This window comes from Haemaphysalis longicornis, unplaced genomic scaffold (genome assembly GCF_048455015.1).
Source record: "Haemaphysalis longicornis isolate Haplotype H1 unplaced genomic scaffold, Haemaphysalis longicornis Haplotype H1 scaffold_7, whole genome shotgun sequence".
NCBI lineage: Eukaryota > Metazoa > Arthropoda > Arachnida > Ixodida > Ixodidae > Haemaphysalis > Haemaphysalis longicornis.
The window spans coordinates 165,836,652-165,856,253 of record NW_027526422.1 but is presented as its reverse complement, the minus strand read 5'-3'; the positions used below and the strand labels follow the sequence as shown (position 1 = coordinate 165,856,253).

Genomic DNA, 19,602 nt, shown 5'->3' with positions numbered 1-19,602 from the left:
ATGTTCCAATGCTTGCTTTTGCGAGATGGTTTTTATGCTTTGCTATCCCTACAATCTTGTTAAAGAGAGGCTCCCGAAATCGTAGAGCATATTGTCTTATACTGCACAGATATAAGACCATGGTGGACGACGGGGAAGCAACGTTGACGGAGTCTTTGGGATTTGGTGTGAGGGGTACCCTCAACTTCAGGGCCACAGAGGTGACGAAGAGACGCCTGGTTTTCTGATGGAGGCGAAAAGCAGAACCTCCCGTGTGTACGAGATTTTGGCGTACGTTAAAGATCCCCAGGTGCTCTAAATTAATTCGGAGCCCTCCACTACGGCGTGCTTCATCGCCTGCGTTGCGTCGGCGCGTTTCACCCTACTATCAATCAATCGTTAAAGAGAGGCGTGCATTTGCATTTCCGGCAATGTGAACTGAGCTGCTCAGTGCAACGTTACTAGATTGTCCAGTGTGTCCGTTCTTCACGTCCCTCAGATGCTTCCGCAAGCACAGGTTCAGGCATCGCGATGGCTGCTCTACGTATTTGTTACTGCATGGTACAGGCATTACACGTCTACGATGCAATACAAACTTTCCAAAAAGTCAGCCCTAATCTGCACAATACAGTAAATCAGGCAAATAAACATGAAACACGTGTGCTGAAAAATTAAAGAGGGTAGAAACAATACAACGCCAGACTAGTTGTCCAGTTTTCTGCAACTAAAATGTTCCAGTCCGTCGTTTAGAGATTTAGAAATGTGTATTCCTTGTGAACTGTGTTCGTACCACGCAGGGCGAGTTTTTCCGGTTGATTTCGCGGAAAAGTTGGTGAGGCCTGAATTTCATTACAGACTGGATATTCTTTGACAAAAGAAATGGCAAATCCGATTGTGGTGTGAATAGCCGGTCAACGATGAGGTTTCAACTGAGAAAATAATGCTAGCTTGTTCGATGGCAACAGCTCTACCATAAAACGCTCACTATGTGATGGTACCGATTTCAGGTCCTTGCAGTGAACTGCACAACACAAAGCCATTTCTCCAAAATGCGGCTGATCTTCAAGGCATCTTTTCATGGCGCCACCATTACTTCTCGCATCTATGATTGCTTGCAAACGTTACTAGGTTAGATGCTGGCAGCTTACTGACAAGCAGTCGATGGCAGCATATTCATCGCAGGATGTGCAACCATGCACTCTCCGCTTCACAAACTGTCACCCATGTGGCAGTAACCAGCGCTGCGGCGCACGCACTGTGCCTGTGAACGCGTTGGCGGCGGTGGACCATGATGATTATGATGATGATAATGTTTAGAGGCCCTCCCTTTGTATCAGGACGTCGTTTCTCACCAACCGACTGGCCTGTGTTATTCTGCTTATTTGTCCTACCCTTCACTAACCTAATGGGTTATTCACTCTCCCCCCAGTATTAAACTCCCACCGCTTAAAAATTAAAGCCCCCCCCCCCCCCCGTCTTCCTGCCCTTGCACACCTGTTTACCACTCCCCTCTTCGGTTCTAAATTCTGATTCGGTTTATTACTCTTCCTACGTCCCAGTCTCTTCCCTACTTTTCATCCACCACCACTCCAGGCGTCTCTTCGTCACCCCTATGGCCCTGAAGTTGAGGGTATACCCCTCACAACAAATCCCAAGGCCTCCGTCAACGTCGCTTCTCCGTCGTGCCGCCATGGTCTTATATCTGTGCAGTATATGACAATATGCTCTACGATTTCCCGATCCCTGCCGCAGCATACGCAAGTTTCGTCCTATTGCCTGTAGTTAGCGGTGTATGCCCGTGTTCTGAGACACCCCGCCCGCGCTTCGAAAAGCAGTGCACTGCCTCGGGTATTGACATTAAAAGCTTCCTTCCTGATTTCTAGTTTCTCTGTTCTATAAGACTCCATGGTTTTTTTTTCACTTCCATTCTCTGTACCCAATTCGCCGTCTCTGCTGCTTTTACCTGCTTTTTAACTTCTGTGTATACCCCACCTTTCCCTACTGAATTTACGTACCGCTTGGTTAGCTGTCTGGTCCTCCGTTTCCACCTCGTGTCATGCTCCTCATATACGGGTACCTAAACACTCTCGCGGCACATTTTTGCTCCGCCATTTCACGTAGTCTCTCCTCAATCTTTATCGTGCTTTGCGCCTCCGTTGCCTCAAAGGACGACCAGCATATACCCCCCTCTCCCGCTTCACTCGTAGTTTTGGTATGGGCCCTTAGTGCCAGCCTGCCTACCGCCCTCTGATTTGCCTCCAGGCCCGCTTGCGCCTCTGATATCATGCATATAAGCAATTTTGCGAAAGTCAATCCTGGTACCATGACCCGCTCCCGACCCCCCTTACCACCTCGTATTTGTTGTATCCCCAGAGTCCTCTATGCCATATTATAGCCGCGCGCCGTCTTTTTTATGCACTTTATAAGCGACCCCAAACCATCCACCGCCGGCGTCGGCGGCGGCGGCGGCGTCGGCGCCCGCAGTGCGCCGAGAAACAGCATCCGGCGCCAGGTTTCGATCCGCGGACTTTGCGGCCGCAGCGCGACGCTCTACCGACCAAGCCACGGACGCGACGTGATATCAGCGTTAGTGACGCGCCTTATATCTTTAACGCATTCAAACTACGTCGTCAGCGGCGTGCGTTGGCGACTCAGCGGCGTTATAGCGGCTTGATAACTGCGTGGTGTACACGTGATACTACAAACCCGATGGAAGAGATGGAAGAGAAGGCGGCGAGACGGTGGGCTGCGGGGGCCGAGCGCAAGCGCCGCAAGCGGGCCGACAACCGTGCATTCGCACTTTCACATTCTCCCCCTCGGGGAAATGCTGGGGATTTTTTTTTGTTTCGACGTGGGCCTCAAGCACAAGCGTGTAGTATGCGCCATCGTTAAGCCATACTCCAAAATATTTACTCCTTTGCCAGTAACAATTGTTGAACTGATCCGATTTGTGCTCCAACGGTGCACCAACGGTGCATTTGTGCATTGTGCATTTGTGCACCAACGGTGGTCTGGCAGCGCCACTAAGAACTTGCGGCGGCAGGCAGCAAGATGCCCCAGAGCTAAGGCCGTAAGGGGAGCGCGGAAAGGGAGTCCGGCCGTTCTAACGGCCGCAGAGAACCCGGCTGCGTGGCCGCCACGCCGTTGCCGAGTTCTGCTTGCGGTGTCTTTCCTTTCTTTTCCGCCGATGGCCTTCCGCAAGCGTACAGAAAGAGCGACTGACCACGACACGCCAGTGCTGGTACAAGCGCTAAAAAGTGCCGTTTAGCACTTGTGAAAGGTTTTCTTTCTGCATAACTGTACGATTCACTGTTTATTGCTCATGTCAGTCGCTCATACATAGCAATGGCGCTGTGTTGTGCGCCTGGCAACAACAACCATGCCGAAAGCGTTGGGAAGGCCTTCTTCTCGATACCGTACGGGAAATAATTGTTCGCAGTCGCCTTCAGTGGCTGCTGTGTTTAGGCCATTCAAGACTGGCATCCCGAGGAGCAAGAGTATGCGATGTGAAGTTTTCTTTATTTCTTGACACTGACATGCCTTTATTTTGTTCGTTGAAGTTATCGTTTGCTTTTTTAGGTGGCGGTATTTTTTGTATTTCCACTTTGTCTAATTCAATCGTAACAGCTTCACGAAACACACCAACGTCTTTTTGGCATGCGTTGCCGCTAAGCTAACTGAATTTTAAGTGCGAATGCACTTCTTAAGCAAGCCTGAATCGTCCGCCGCCGTAGTCCGCATAGCAACAGCTGCGGGTGCGCGCGCTCCTCGTCTTCCTTAGCAACGGGGGGAGATGGGCGCGCGCTGCCTGGCCGCTGACATGGCACATACCCACGTGGGGGATTGGCCAGGAATCGGGCGTGAGAAGGGCTAATGCACCCGCTTAAAGGAGTACTGACACGAAATTTCAAAGATGGGCGCGCGCTGCCTGGCCGCTGACATGGCACGTACCCACGTGGGGGATTGGCCAGGAAGCGGGCGTGAGAAGGGCTAATGCACCGGCTTAAAGGAGTACTGACACGAAATTTCAAAGCTGAGATCCGCTCTAGCAATCAAGTACAACGACAACACAAATAGGTGTCTGTGAATAAATGCATCTTTCTTTCTTTGTAGTTGTGTGTGTGTGTGTGATCTCTCTTTTGCGATCATTACCGAACCGCGCAAATTCAACTCGTGCATTCGCACTTTCACATTCTTCCCCTCGGGGAAATGCGGGGAATTTTTTTTGTTTGCATCCCCAAGCCTAAAACATTGCGATCGCCATGAGATGCGTTTTTCTTTTATCATTTGTGGCGGTTTACTCCCGTCGCCTTAAATCTTTCGTTACGGTGGAAAATCGGCCGACTTTAAGTGCTTCCACAAAACGTTTTTTTTCTCTTGAGCTACTGGACACACGTGGCATTGCTATGCATGAAATTGTAGCTTATAGATTGCTCTTCCAAACACAAAGCAGCAGTTTTGTTAAAAGTACAATTACTTACAGTTTATTCGTCAAGTAATCAGAAAAAAGCCCACAAGAAAAGTATACAAAAAACACAAATCGGCACTTTTACCGAGACTCAAAATTATTTCAGGTATTTTAAGTTATAAAAATTGTTCCTACGTTCCTTGGCTATGATTCAATATCTAAATCAACAGTGTACACCAAGTTTTAGATTTTTGAGGGCCCGTAAACCTAGCGCAACTGACCGCTGTGTCACGCCGCAAAGGCACTCAAGGGTGAGTGAGTCTCTGTAAAATGTGCATCCAAGTACCGTACTTACCCGATTCTAACGCGCACTTTTTTTCCGGAAAAATAGGTCGTAAAATCGTATGCGCGTTAGAATCGGATACGAAACCGAAACCGAAACAGCGGAAATTTCGTCTCACCCATCGCCATCACCATGTCAAGACGGCGCTGAAGCTTTCAGCAACGATTTTCGGACGCAGAAAGGATAGGCGCCTAGGCTTTTCTATCGGCGTTCACACAAATCGTCAAATCGTTCCACTTGCGCGCTTGATAACAGCAATGGCAGCAGCGGCTCTCACGCGTTCAAAACGAGCGGTCGGCAGAAGCGTGCGCCTCTGGAGAAGCTCGCGGTATGGGCGTGTGAGGCGTGGGCCACGATCCCATCGACCATGGTTGAACGTTAGTTCAGAAGTGTGGCATCGCGAACGTGCTTGACGGCACCGAGGACGACATGTTGTGGTCAGCAGAGAGCGACAAGGAGTGAGATGAGTGATGTTGAATTCCAATGGCAGATCCGGAGCGGTCACCGTGCTCCACCGCAGAGCGCGCCGACTCCGCGAACAGCAGGTACTCCGAAGCTACCTTTGGAACGCAGCCGCTCCTGCCGGAGTAAAGTGCCGGGCCGTGACGGCAACAGGAAACCCCCGGCATCCTTTGCGTTGCACCTTCCCCGAAATCGTCTGGTTTCTGCGGGCGCGTTCATCTCGCGCTTCGCGGCTGTAGGAGGCGGAGAAGGCGAGCACTGGCTGGAAGCGCAGACGGCGGCGACGTCACGCGGCAAACGTAAGCGCCCGAGGGAGTTCCGGCCGACTCCGCCGATTTCGGCGGAGCAACTTTTCTTGCTCCACGGAGCGATCTCGGCTGTGACGGCGCTCCCGATCTGCCATTGGAACAGGATTTGGTTGCTCCCAATCTGCCATTGGAACGCGTCTGCTCCAGACAGAGCAGAAAAGTTGCTCCGAAAGTGCTCCGGATCCGTCATTGGAATTCAACAGATTACTTCGGGAAATAAATCACCCGTTTCTCTCGCATTCGTTTTTCTTGCTCACACAGTTCCGTGCGCGTTACAATCGGAGGTGCAAGTTTTTTCGGTTTTTTGTCTGAAAAATCGGGTGCGCGTTAGAATCGGGTAATTACGGTATACTCTTTTGTGTCCTCGCACAAAATCCTAATCAGTTCGGTGGTAAAAAACAAGAAAAAAATCGAGCGCTCTCGCCAAGCGTCGCACCTGAACCCTGCAGCGCTATTCTGACACGAGCGCCAGGTTATCTTGAAGGTGATAGCGCGATACGGCGCGGTGCATTTGGCAAAATATCCCGGTCGTACCTTCTCGAGACCCTAAACAGAAAATCACAACCGCAGTCGTCAGATAAGATGCACGTTTTGTTTATAAATACAGCGCGGAGTCACCACGAACTTACCCGCCAGCGCTTGTTGAAGTGCGATGCACCTGAACCGGAGCTTCGTCGTCCTAACTGAAATCTGAAGATCCCACATCATTGCTTGACCCCTCACTGCTGCTGGAATCAGAAAAATCGACAGCAGGAGCTGCCGATGTGCTTGCTACAGCAGTCCGACTGTGCTAGAGTGATCTAGAATATTCTAGTTCCCTGTCCCTGTGCGGAGCGCGGCGCGAACCCGACGCCATTTCTCCTCCACCTCCCCTCTACTTGGTCCCTAGGGATCACACCCCTACCGTCGGTTCAAATTTCTCTTGCTCACCGCCACCACACGACGCACATAAACAAACGAAACCGAAATTGAAAGAGAAGTTGCCAATGGACGCACCAGATGGCGATAGTTGTCTGTGAAGCGCGGGTTTCAGATTTTGCGGGAGATTTAAAATCATCGGACGCCGGCTTCCGATTGCCTATGGCGCCTTCGTGAAAGAGTTGCGTTTCCATGGAGGCTGCGTTTTAACTTAAAAATTGCGGCGCTTCAACATTGCACACAACCGCCGGCAACGTGTAATCGAGAGAAGCGGCTGTTGTGGTCTATTGTTTGAAGAAAGCGCAGACTTTACGCGACAGAGTTACTTGATCCCGCAAGTGGGGCTGTATACATTTGGTCAACCAGCGGGAAAGGTACGTAGGCTGAGAGAATTAAGAGCAACATTACCTGATATTTTGATGTACAAGATGCGGCTAAACGAGTGCTGAATGATGAGTGCCCAATAAAGATGAGGGCTGAATAAAAGTTATAGCTGGTTGTTTGGTTTCTACTGCATTGTTGAGTACCCTATATTACTGTAAACATGCTCTGGCCTTTGAGCCAGAGTATGCTTTTTTGCATGAGCTGTATTGGCTGTGAAACGTAGAAACTATCTACATTTAGTGAGTACTTCTCTTCTAAACGAAGGTACATTTAGTGAGTACTTCTCTTCTAAACGAAGGTAAGAAGAATGATAAATGCTAAATAAATGCCCTTTTCTGTGCATGAAGAACTATACGTTTATTGTTTATTGCTGTTATGGTACTTCCTGTATATGCTCCGGCATGCCATTCAGCCACTAAGAGCATATATTTCCCGTTCAAAGCTATTGGCCAGTATTATTTTCGTCTGGTACTGATAATTATCCACATCCCGTTTTCGCGGCATGAAGACAGATTGCTCGCATAATGAGGAAGTTTATGCTCATTGGCCACTGGTTTTAACCAAAGTTCTTAATATTCGCAGGTAATATCAGAATTTTTTGTGAAGTACCGATGTTCCAACCATGATTTAGCAACGTCACGGCAATGTGCGGGAACTGTAATTGACGTTTATTGGGTGAATACATCGTATGTTTCAGACGGGCAAAGCGCTCAGCATACGATTCTTACCCCACTTTTTCTTTAACTCCAGTGTTTGGCACGGGTGCCTGATCGATCACTGCAGTGGTCCAATTTAAGTTATTTGTGGCTGATATGTTGTCGTTAAGGATACCAGTATTCATTTTAAAGCAGCTACGCGTGCTACTGCGTTTTGCTACGCACGTGCGTCGTGAAACAGTTCTCAGCATATTGGGAACAGTGGATTGGGGACTTCTCGCCGCTGAACTAACCTGTACGACGAACGGCGAAGAAGGTTTGTACACCAGCGCCACAGGAAGACGTCAGTTGTAATAATGCAAATCGCACGTAAAAATGGCTTTAATCCACGCTCTGAATGTTGTTGGAAAGCAAAGTTGTAAACAACACACAAAACTGCCCATACGACTTCACTTGAATTCACACACGTGGCTCTACAAAGAGTGAAACTAGAGATTCTGCCAGCCGTTGCGTGGGATTCGCGGTGGCGGCGTCCCGAACCTAGCAGCATCGGCCACGGCGGGCTAGAGCGGCGGACACCGCCACTCTAGCCCGGCCGTGCGTCGACAGAAAAAAAAACGGAGAGGAGCGTCTTTCGAAGAATGAGACAGCGGAACGTCGCCATACTGATGTGCTAGCTCGGGGCTTCACCACCACGCAACACAAGCGCAGACACCAAAACAATCCGACATGTGAGCTTAAGGATTCCTGTTTATCAAAATGTAAACTAGTTTAGTAAGTTTGAGAATTGCGATAAAGCTGAGGGAACCTTTATAATCGGTATTTATCGGAACCAGTTGCTGCTTTCGTCTTTTGTAATACATAATAAAGCGAACGAATTGGCATTCACTACTTTAGAAAACGGAGACCTATTCATTGCAAGTAATGCGAAAAGATACGGTTTATCTAGTGGCCTCATCTTTGCATGTGGTCTCTACATTTTGTTTTCCCGCCCTGCAAATCAATCCTTAACGAACCTGTGCCTTACCACCACTTCATTCCGTCTGGTCCGGGTTACCCAGGAGGGCCTGCCGAACAAGTTGATCAAGCGGTGCGAAAGAAGTGCGCAATGAACGCGAAGTGCGCCGAAACAGGCTTAAAACAACCGTCGCTAAAGCAGGCGACAAAGCCGACAGAATGGGACCCGCCCACGCGCCCGCCGGGTTGAGCAGGCTCCGGCGCGCGGGGAATGCTAGGTAATAGCGCCCATTCGCCAAACTATCTACACTTCTCCGTGAGCAAAAACCGCCCTCCCTCGCCGCATCCACTTTGGGAGTTTTGTTTTTCTGGCCCACCCCACAACGGACCCGTTGGCCAGTAGAGGTAGAAATCTTTGCTTTTAAACGCAGCGACGTCAGTGCACGCTCGCTCTTCCCTCGCGGCGGAGAGCACGACTGCTGCAACCACGCCGGGTGACTTTCCGACGCTGCTTTGGGTGCTAGGCGCTCAAGATGGCGGGCGAATGTGCACATCTGCTACTGTACCTCTGCCCTAGGAGAGAGCATGTACAGTGACTGTGGCAACAGAGCGCACGGCAGCCGCCAGCCCGGCCGTGCTCTACAGCGCACTAGAGTTCCCGTATAGAGTTCCTGTAAATCGCGTAGCACAGTGTTGCGCGTCTATTTCCCACGTGCCGTGGATTCCATTTTACGACAGGCGGTGGTGACGGCTGCGCAAGCGGATAAACAGCCGACTATCCTCCCAGCAGCTGTGGCACCCCACAGCTGTTGGCGCACGCATGCACCGAGTGCTACCGCCGCTCTCGCTGCGCGGCGCATAGAGTTTCTTAATAAGTATACTAGAGAGGAAACTGCGCCTGATAATCCATGTCGTCCGGGGGGTTTACGGGAAGACCACCTTTTTGGCTTGGGTTTGACATGACAATTGGATTCTTAAGCGCTTTTGGGGATTTGCTTTCTTCACAATGCACTAACACGTCTACGACCTACGAGGAAGCCGAAATCCTTGCTGTTCTGTGGTAGCCGTGTTTGGTGAAACAGCAGGCAGTGCGTGATCGCACCTGACGTCGGTCATGCCGCAGTCGAAGGACGTATGACTCAGCGTGTAATACGCCGCCGCGTTTGCAGCTGACTTAAAAAAAAAAAAAAAAACGTACTCCGACGAAGACAAGATACCACAGATACGGGCGCCTGAATCCGTCCTATCTTGTGAGCGCCCACGACTGTTTAACGCCACGTTTTCTTTTTCATTCTTAAACTGCAGCTGACGGTCGGTGCAGAGGTTCACTACGAAGATGAAGTTTTCATAAGTACGCTGCAAAAACTTTCCGAACTCTTCAAACAACATATTATTAGAAGTATTGGTAAAGTTAATAAACACTCTACAATGAGTTTCCTCCCAAAATATTAACATTGTTCGTAACTACCAACTTGGCCTGCAAAACAGCAGTAACAAACGTTCCGCCAAAAATAAACTTTACCTCTTTCTTAGTTTTAAAACAGCCCTTTTTTGTTTTCCACTTACCTAATGGCAGACTATTTCTCGCGGTTTTCCATAAGTTTGTTCCAATTTGCGGTCACTAAAATGTTTCAATCCAAGCCGATGATGAAATAACGCGACCTCATGATCTAATGGCAGTCCATAACGACACAGACGACCTTGATGTGAGCAGCATAGACGTTAGCGCCAGATTCCTCTGTAGTATATATTGTAAGAAACTTTATGGCGCAGCGGCCCGGTTGCGGCTCCTACATGCGTGGGGGGGGGGGGGGGGGGGGGCGCCTTTATTAAAAAGTTCTTCTGCAACGTGAGGCGCAAGCGAGACGTCTGAGGCATCCACCTGGGTATTCACGGTTGCGCATTCACAACGGATAAAAGTGTTTAGAGGTACTGGAACATTTTTGCTGTTTTTCTATGTCAGTTGAACGTCCTTATTGAAAGTTAAAGGTATAAAAGGCCGAAATCGTGGCGTGCGAGCTCGCTCAAATGGAAATAATTCTCAATGCAGCAAATTTACTGAGATGTGTCTGAGTCAACCGTTTGCGCGTATGCATTATTAAAGCTTGTCAAAAAACTATTAAGAAGGCTTTGTAAGTCCTCGTAATTATGTTAAATTGACCTCTCCCACCTTCAACTTGCCTTCGTAAAGTGAAAATATGTCCTAGTCGCGAAAAGTTAGCACAGTCACTTTCCCTTCATTTAATATTTTGATTACTATGTTAAAAAGGCATATTATGTGTATAAAGTTTCCAATCGGCGTGGTTAGACACATAAAATGTCGCGAAATGTAGGTCATACGTGCAGCTTTGTTTTACAGACAGGTAACGTTCAAATTTTGATGTTTGCGTTAGAAGGTCGCGCGTAAAAATGTTGGGAAAAAATTGCCGGAGGTTGCAAAAAACCTACATTCTCAAGGTTAATAAAGAGAACCTGGTTACTACGGATGCACGAAAATGGCTCAACACTTCTCGGTCTCCTAAATTTATCAAATTTATTTGCACTTTCACTCTGCCCTTTTATGGAAATGTTTAAAATGAAATTTTATGATTCTTGCCATTATTCTGCTCTCAAATACAACTGGTTTATTTGTGTATTGCGCATCTTACAGCCTCTTATGGGAATGCGAAGTTCGTAATCCAATATTGCATATAGCAAGGAACTGCAGCATATTTTCATAGTTGAAATGGTTATTTACGTGTGGCTGGAACACGATGCGCCCTTGACCCAGCTTCTGGTGGGACTAGAAATTTAGAGCATTGCTTAAACTGTCTTGATGTAAGCGCTTGAACCCTTGCCCTACATAGCCGGTAACCAAGGGGAATTTTTTAAAATTTCAAATTTTCAATCGGGGAGAGGGTGGAATGTGTTGGCCTGCAGCCATTCCATGTATCTCAGAGGCATAAAATTAGGAAGTTGTTATTTCCACATACTTTAGCTTTTACAGTGGCGTATACCACCGCAATCACTACCACACTAGAGGTTTAGCCAAGACATTACTAATGAACATCTGCATTCACATGCAGTACCGCATGCTTCTCCTATTTGAAAAGCCGTGACGCCTAGCCTTTCACATTTTAAAATGCCAACATTAGGACATCAGCTTTTTTTAGACATCCTCACGCATCTTGCATGATTGTTTCGCATTCAGTCTGAGCTGCTTAGAGCTTCTTTCTGTTTTAGTGACCCTGTACGTAGTTGCATCACAGCATCCAAAGGACGCCTCCGGAGGGCAGTCACTACAAAGGAGCGGCATAGGACACATTCTCATTTTTATAATGTGTGGGCATACGTAGAGCGCACACTGTGGCAAGACAGCTTCGAAAAAAAAAAGGTATGAACAGGCAAAAACAATACAGCCTCAGTGCTTCGCTTGCATTGCTTTGTGCATCGGGCTCCAGGGTAGATAGAGTCTGGTACCATTGCGTAGCCGAGGCGCGGATGATGCTTCACCTCACCGGACGTGCATGAAAAGGTATCTAATAGCGTCAGTCACTGATGTGTTTGGTCTAATCAAGTGAATGCTTTTATACTCACAGAATTACTTAATGCGAATACCAAAATATAGAGAACAATGAGAAATAGATAATGAAATTTGCCGTAACTGTGACCTGTCTGCCACGTGGTGACCGGAACATGCTTCAGAACTCGTTTTAGATCCACAGGTATGAAGCCGCGCCGTTTTTGCAGTAACATGCCCTCGGAGGTTCATTGGAGTGTAAAAGATTTAAATGCTAAGAGAGACCGCGATTAGAAGGAAAATGGTATTGGTTAATGCAGTCAGTAAAGTGCCACATTGTCTTGGGGAAATACCAGCGTGACAAGTTGAAAAAATCATGCAAACTGGCTGATGAAAAAGTATTGCTCACCTACAATAGTCGGGTTTCCAAGTGATACGGGGATTAGCGCTAGGCCAACGAAACCGAAGAACAATGGCAGCCGCTCGAGGCCCAGGTAATCCATGATGAGAACAGTCCGCATGCAAAACACATACCCCTGACACGCTCCGAACAAGGCGTTCAGGGTTGCGAAGCAAGCGAAAGATGTAGTGAAAGTCATTGCGAACAGTGATAGGGACGCACCAACCAGCCCTGCAGCTGCAAACAGACAATGGCCGAAGGGAACCTTGTCCGAAAAAAATGGTATCACAAGCCTTCCAAAAAGTTCGCCAACTGCACAGTACGTCTGGAGGTATTTAGCGCTCTCCAGGGGCGTTCCTTTGTCCCGCCCGTAGTCGACGACCGTTGTGGCCTGGATCATGACAGTCCAGTCGACGGTAAGGTATACAATTACAAGGGCATAGAACTCGGGTATAGTCAGCATTTTTGCTACGCTTGTCCAGGAAAGAGCAATCACATGAGCGGCTGGTTTAAATTGGCAGGCTGATGATGCCGGGATAGGCGGGTGACTCTGTTCGGATTGCGGCTTTGTGATGGTGCTTATCGTCTGTCTCTCTTTCTCTTCTCCCGAACCGCTTGCTCGGGGCTTCTTGGCAATGTGAACGGAGCAGAACCTGAGTGGGCGAGGCTGCCTAATCAGCATTAGCAGTGGTGCGGCTTGCATTGCAATGGCTCCGCATAAGAGCAATGCCCCCTGAAGACCGTAACGGCTGACAAGGAGAGGCATGATGGACGGCGCCGCAAGTCCAGAAGCCGCCAAGGCTGCATACCTTAGTCCCGTAGCAGTGCCCTTGTACTTGTCAAAGTAAAGCAGTGTGTACAGGGCGAAGCACGTCAAGGTGGCACCATGTCCCGCGCCTGGTACGAAGAAAATAAATACGCGCAAAGTTTAGTGCAGGTGCGTAGGATTCACGGGTAGTTTATACAAGCTTACTTGTCAGGATAAGTCACACGCAAAAACTATATGGTATTTTATTTTCGCTTTACGCTGACCTATGTGCTAACGGAAGTACGCAGCAATGCTTGAGTGGACCACTATACTAACGACACTCACATGTATAACACGTGTTATTTCTTACGTGTCATAATTATTTCAACGGGAAGCCGTACAAAAATTCAGAACTCTTGCCTGTTGCCAATACAAGGCCTCCTACTGAAAGCGTGTGGTTAGGGGAAATGGCTCGGACCCGTGTTTTATTGGAACTGCCCTGAAAACAATTGTACCTGCATCTAGCAGTGCGCTGAAACGCTTGCTGGATTATGCCACTGTGGTGGTAACGACAGGGTCCAACACTAAGTGTAGCCTTGTGAAGAACACCCATTTCCTCCTATTCAGTCCCGTGGACAGTGAATGGAAGCGGTGGACGGCTCGGTCCCCTACCACAAAATAGCTCGTACGTCGAACAGCTAAACTCATTGCGAGTGTGGCACCCATGGCGTCCTAATATTTTACGCCAATAAAAGATACTTCTCTCTCTCCACACATGAGAAGTGTTATTTCAGTATGTGTGAATGATAACTACCTCTCAGAGTTTCACAATAAATTGCCGGTAGCACAAGGCGATGGCCGGGTGGGACGCTATACTAATCCCATGAATAGGTATAACACTTGTTGACTGATCTATACTTGTCATGATTAGGTAGTTCACCGTGGAATAGCACTCAAATGGAAATTCGTGCTTGCTTTCATACATGAGCTACTGCCGGAGGCGAGTGGCTAGAGGTAACGTCTCGAACTCGTGCTTTATATCAACTATCCCGAAAAAAGTATACAAAATGATGCGCTAAGAGCACTACTTACTCATGGGCAGTATAATCTGGGAGTTGTGAAGGATCCCATCAGTCACACCTTTAAATTGAATAACCTGGGCTTATATGGGATTCGTGTGGCTGCGAAATCCCCAATAAACACCGAGCGCTATGCTACGGAGCAAAATTGAAAAGAATGCCACTTCGAAAGGGGTGTAATTTCAAAACTGCCGCTCGCCTTTTTATACGTTCGTCTGGGCAAAGTCCTGATAGGGGTTTTGGGCCATTTTAAATTCAGAATTTATAGGCAGAAACCAGTTGGATATATCAAATGGCTCAAAAGGTACTGAGAAATCTGTAAAAATAGGTTATTTGCCAAAAATTTCTATATTTCCTATTGCCTGGCTGTTATGGAAAAATCTTGTAAAACGGTTTTTACAAATTTGTATTGGTTACCTATATAAACAAAAACGTGTCCCATATTTAAACACGCCTGTCATAAAAAATTGTGCTACAATTATTAGCGCTTCTCATTTTTTGAGCCCAGGAATGTTTCCAAATATGAGCTATATTTACCTGGTACCCTATTTACTCATTTATGTATATATTTATTTACAGGTGCCCTCAGGGCGGAATCACTGTAGACGGTCGTGGATTTTAGGATTCACGAACAACTACCGCTTACACTGCATATCAAGCAATCATACAAAAAGTAGGAATTGCGGGAGAACACACTATAAAAAGTTCAAAAAAGGTGAGTAACTACAAGGCGAAGCAAAGAACGCTTTTACGCGAAATATCAAGCCAACACAACAGGAAATTAGCGTTCATTCATGGTTATTGGAGTGGTTTTGATTACAAATAACTAATAAAAGGAATGTACTCCTGAAAGGTAGAAATTTTTACCCCCAACAGTTTGGCTTGGCACTTACGTTATATGTTATGCCTTTCCGGCATGTCAAGGGCGTAATTTAAAAAAAAATCCAGTTTTTCCTGCAGGGGCGTCGAAGGGCAAAATGCTTAAAAACGAATTTATGCATTTTAGGATAAGCATTTATCAACAACAACCAACCAGATTCACCCGGCAACGAAACAATAAAAGAACCAGATTTCTCCGAAATGCAGGGACGCGCCATTGGTGTTAAGGCAAAACCATAAAAAGTACTTCTATAGAATGTTACGGGCTAAATATATCAGCCACAAGGAACTCAGATATTTCAACGAACGCGCGAGAAAATTACGAATTAGGGAAAACACAGTTTTTTAATTCACTCTTTTAGGGGCATAATTTCTGAAAATCACGCCTTTGAGAGCCCTACTCCATGAGAGAAATATACTCCGCAAGTCTGAAGTCTCTAGGATCAACCGTTTTGGATGGGCGATGAATCGGTCAGTCAGTTAGTCGGGCCCTTCCTTTTATAACTACTGATTGTTAAGCATATGTATCCTCCGTTCCCGACATTTCTGAAACCATATACACATTTGTTACATAATTCACGTTTGCTTTTTAGGCAGTGCGATACGAATACTTGTAACCCGATGGTGCAAAAACACTGCCCTTTGTATCTAGACTCAAAACACATTTCCAACCCTTCGATTGTGTATGCGTGCGCGCGTGCGTGCGCGCGTGTGTGTTTTTGTGTTCGCGCGTGCATGCGTGAGTGAATGCGTTCGTAATGAAAACGATTTTTACGCGTGGATTAATGATAATAATTATTGCAGCAATGTCATCTCGCACCAGGGACATCCTGAGTGTTAACTTCCAACTGCGGATACAGGCTCCGAATGTAAGCTATTTTACAAATTGTTTCTTTAGGTTAGGACATAGGGATAACTTGCGATTGGTTAGAGGCAATATAAGTATTTTAGGCTCTCGGATACCTTAAACAGTTTCCTCAAACTGTTTTGTGAAAGTTGACCTTTTTTCTTTGGAAAATTGTTTGTTCTCGTGTATTGCGATAACTGCCGACAAAGTTTGTGTTATGATTTACAATAGTAAATAAAGAAGCGAACCCCGTTAATGGTAGTTGTGCGTCAAAAGTGCTCGTAGAAGCACAAATTACCTTTAGCTCTGCCAATGCGGCATGAAGTAGCGAAGGAATTAATCATTGCCTGCTTTTTCTAACAGAAACTATTCTAAAAACAAGCTGAGGGCTTGACCCATACCTACAAAACGAATTGTTTGAAATGTGGAATATTGTGTTACTAAAAATTTTCCTCCTGCACTGAATTTCGCATAAATATTTTGGCTACCTAATTCAACCGTGCATTAGAAACCAGTAGTTTTTCTATTATTATTTTTGGCCAACTTTTCTTCATTACGCGGGGCACCGTTTGTCGTTGCAAAAAGAAATAGGTCTTGGCGTCTTAGCCGAACTGTGCTTTGTGTGGGCGTGTGTGTTAGCGTTGACTAGATCAAAGATGAGTACCTGATTGATTTGCATTCCTTTGACAGGCAATCTTTCACTCAGGAGGCCATGTACAGCAGACGAGGTTTTTCCTTTATCCCGTATGGGGTTATCGCACTAACTTTTAACATGGTAGTGGTCGGGGAAAAGCAAAATATTTAGCACGAACTTTATCAGCATCTGCAAAATGTCGTGATTTTTATATTCATTTCACATGTGGGGTGTGGGGCGCCTCTTATCAGGAACGGTCCTATAAGAGGGACGTTGAGGAGGTCTCGCGGCGCGGGAATTTTTTTGAAAAATGATTGGAAAAGCTGCTCTCCTTTGTGGCCTTGCCATCGTTGTGGGTACCTCTTCTTCACAGAAGTCCCTACTATTGAGGGGTCGGGTGTTTCCTATACGCGAAGAGTGATTTATTTGGCAAAGCATTCTCAAACAGCTGTCAATGGGCGGTCACTGATTCTCACCGTAGACACCTCCGACGGCGACGCTTAACCACACCAAGTCCGGGCAGAAGGCGCCGCCGATCAAGCCAACGCAAACGGCAGCGGCTGCGAGCATCGTTAGTGAAAACAGCGATACTTTGGCTTGGACCAGAGCGAGGGCGAAACCTGCGAAGAGAAAGCGCATGCAAAACACGCTTTGATGCGCAGCCTCGTGCAGTCTAACTTGGCCAAATGGTTTGGAAGTCGGCCGCAGCTTGCTTGGAATGGATTAAACTCTAGCGTGTCCAGTTTAAAATCGCAATGAATAGTGTCCGTATAGCAGAAAAAAAAAATGATCTTCTGGGCATTGTTTGTTGCACTAGATATTGGCTGGTCCCCTTGGTCTATCTACTCGGGCGTTTTATTCGTTCCACGAAGTAAATCGCAGGCACAACAAAGGATAGTTAGCTCGGTCGCCCGAAGGCAATGAATCGTCTGCGTCTCCCTTTTTCTTTGCATGGAATTCATATTATGGAAGCTAGGATAACTTGGATCGATAAATACGCTGGCTCACGGAGATGTTATCACATTACTCCCGTTTCACAACGTTATTTCTTAACCAACCCAATAAAACCCTCGGGATTCTGGACTGCACATGTCAAAATGATGACATTTTCGCTGTTTTGGTGGTGAAATGTAGAACATTTTGACTCTTCCCTTGAAAAAATTGTGTGTCGAGTGACTACTAAAATATATATTTTAAGAGCAATATGAAGGACCCACTGAGAAAACTAAGTGCTTCAGTGACTTCAAGTTCTGCTTAGCGGGGTTTCACCGCACAAGTGAAATACACTCTAGGTATTCTTAAAGCGTTGTTTTAAAGGAAAGCTTCACTAATATCATCAAGGGGTTTCACCATTTCGGAGGGTTTGACCTTCACTTGACCTCAGGTGCGCCGCACGTGACTTGCCTGGCCAAGGTCCACCGGCAATCGCGTACACTAGCCGCCCAGCTCTGCTGCTACTGCAGGCTTGGCGCATGCACTTGGTGCACGCGCCTGGTCACGTGACTCGCAGCATGCATGCGAGTTATGGGAGCTTGCCCATAGGTGAGAGCGGTGCCGGGTCGCCTTCTCTTATCTAAGCAGTGCGCGGGAGCTGGAGGTTTCGATCCGTCGGTCGAAAGCGGCGTCTGACCAGACCTCTGATTTCACCGGGAGAGCTGCTTCAGTGGAATGACAAGAGCGCGCAGCTAGCGCCGGTGGCCGGGGTAGAGCGAGCCCTTGGGCTTGGAAGACGCCGGAAGCGGTACCACAACCGTAGATAAAGGCACGCTTTAAACGAATAGTGTAATAATTACAGCTAAATCCAAGGCTAAATTATTGAAACCAAGATTCAATCACGCAAAGCCAAGCTTTCGCTTGGCAAATCCAAGGTTACTTACGCAAGCCACAGCCATTTTTCTTTCCATGGTTTACCATGGTCTTTGCTGGCTTTAAAAATATCTAACCAGCCGGTCCCAAGACATTGAAATTGATAGTTTTGAATCCACAACCGTTTCTGTTTCAATTGGTGTACCCCAAGAGTTGGTCTTTAGACCACTTTTCTTTCTGATTTATATCAATGATATTAGTTCACGCACGAGCCCATACAAAAATATTGTATGGTCGGCTATATAAAATCCTTTTACTGCAAAGCAGTATATGTCTAACCCCACAGTTTTCATTCCGGTGTCATCGATTTATGCGGCGCCGCTCCGGTGCTCCTCGTCACCAACGCTGACCCCTCTTTCGCAACTATTTTCCCACTCGCCTCCACCGATGCCATTTGGAAAGTGGCGCAGTCGGCAGATAACGACGGTAGTGCTGTTATCAGATGATTCGAAAAATAAACAGAAGCTGGGCTGGGCGTAAAAAATGCACTGACGATTATTACACTCCCAAATATGAATCTTGTGCGCAGCGTGAGCTGTTCTCGGTCACGGCAGATTTCTGCTGCGTCTCAGGAAGTGTTCGCGTAATCAGCGAACGTACGGCAGCGTGCGCTACTCTACTGCTACCAGGCAGAGCGCCGACGCCATGGATGAAAGAAAAGGTTAGCAGAGGCCCTGAACTCACATTTGTAAAGCCGCGTCCGCCATGACATGAGCCCACTGAGCCCAGCACTCTACCCCATTCTACCCTGCTGTTCCCAGTTTGATAACAGCTTCGCGGTACGGGCGGCTCGCCAAAGCGAACGCAGACGACGGGAGCAGTGTTTGGGTCCGTACAGCACGGCGGCGGGCGTTACGTCTCAGCTGCGAAGAATTTCGCTTCGCTTCACAATGGAAAGCACCGACTGTGGCTCTCGCCAACGCTGAGCGTGGAGGCTATTGCCGGCAGCAGCCGGCGGCGGCGGCTGCTCACTTCGCCGATCTCGAGGTGACGCCAGCGCCACTGCAGCCGTGACACGAGTGTGGGCCGCCTCCAAAGGTGAAGTTTTCAAACTGACCTAATCTAAAAACGTTTGCCGTAGCGACTGAGCTGTGTTGCAAGCGTAGCGCGGCCGCTAGAGTCAAAGCACCGTAAAAAATGTCCGTGGCATTTGGCCAGATTTAGCCGCCGCCGCCGTAAAAAAAACTAGGCAACGCTATCTATGGGTCCAACAAAAATGACGTCACTTCCTCCAC

At 47.5% G+C, this 19,602-nt stretch overlaps 1 protein-coding gene across 1 annotated transcript in view; it reads right to left on the bottom strand.

Moving 5' to 3' along the window:
• The window catches only part of LOC144145442 (monocarboxylate transporter 13-like), a 53,586-nt gene that overhangs the window by 9,639 nt on the left and 24,345 nt on the right, over window positions 1-19,602 (bottom strand). The window contains exons 2-3 of the mRNA XM_077677066.1: window positions 16,978-17,121; window positions 12,324-13,211 (exon numbers count right to left, since the gene is read on the bottom strand). Of these exons, the coding sequence (XP_077533192.1) occupies window positions 12,324-13,211; window positions 16,978-17,121 (1,032 nt within the window). The remainder of the gene's footprint in view (window positions 1-12,323; window positions 13,212-16,977; window positions 17,122-19,602) is intronic.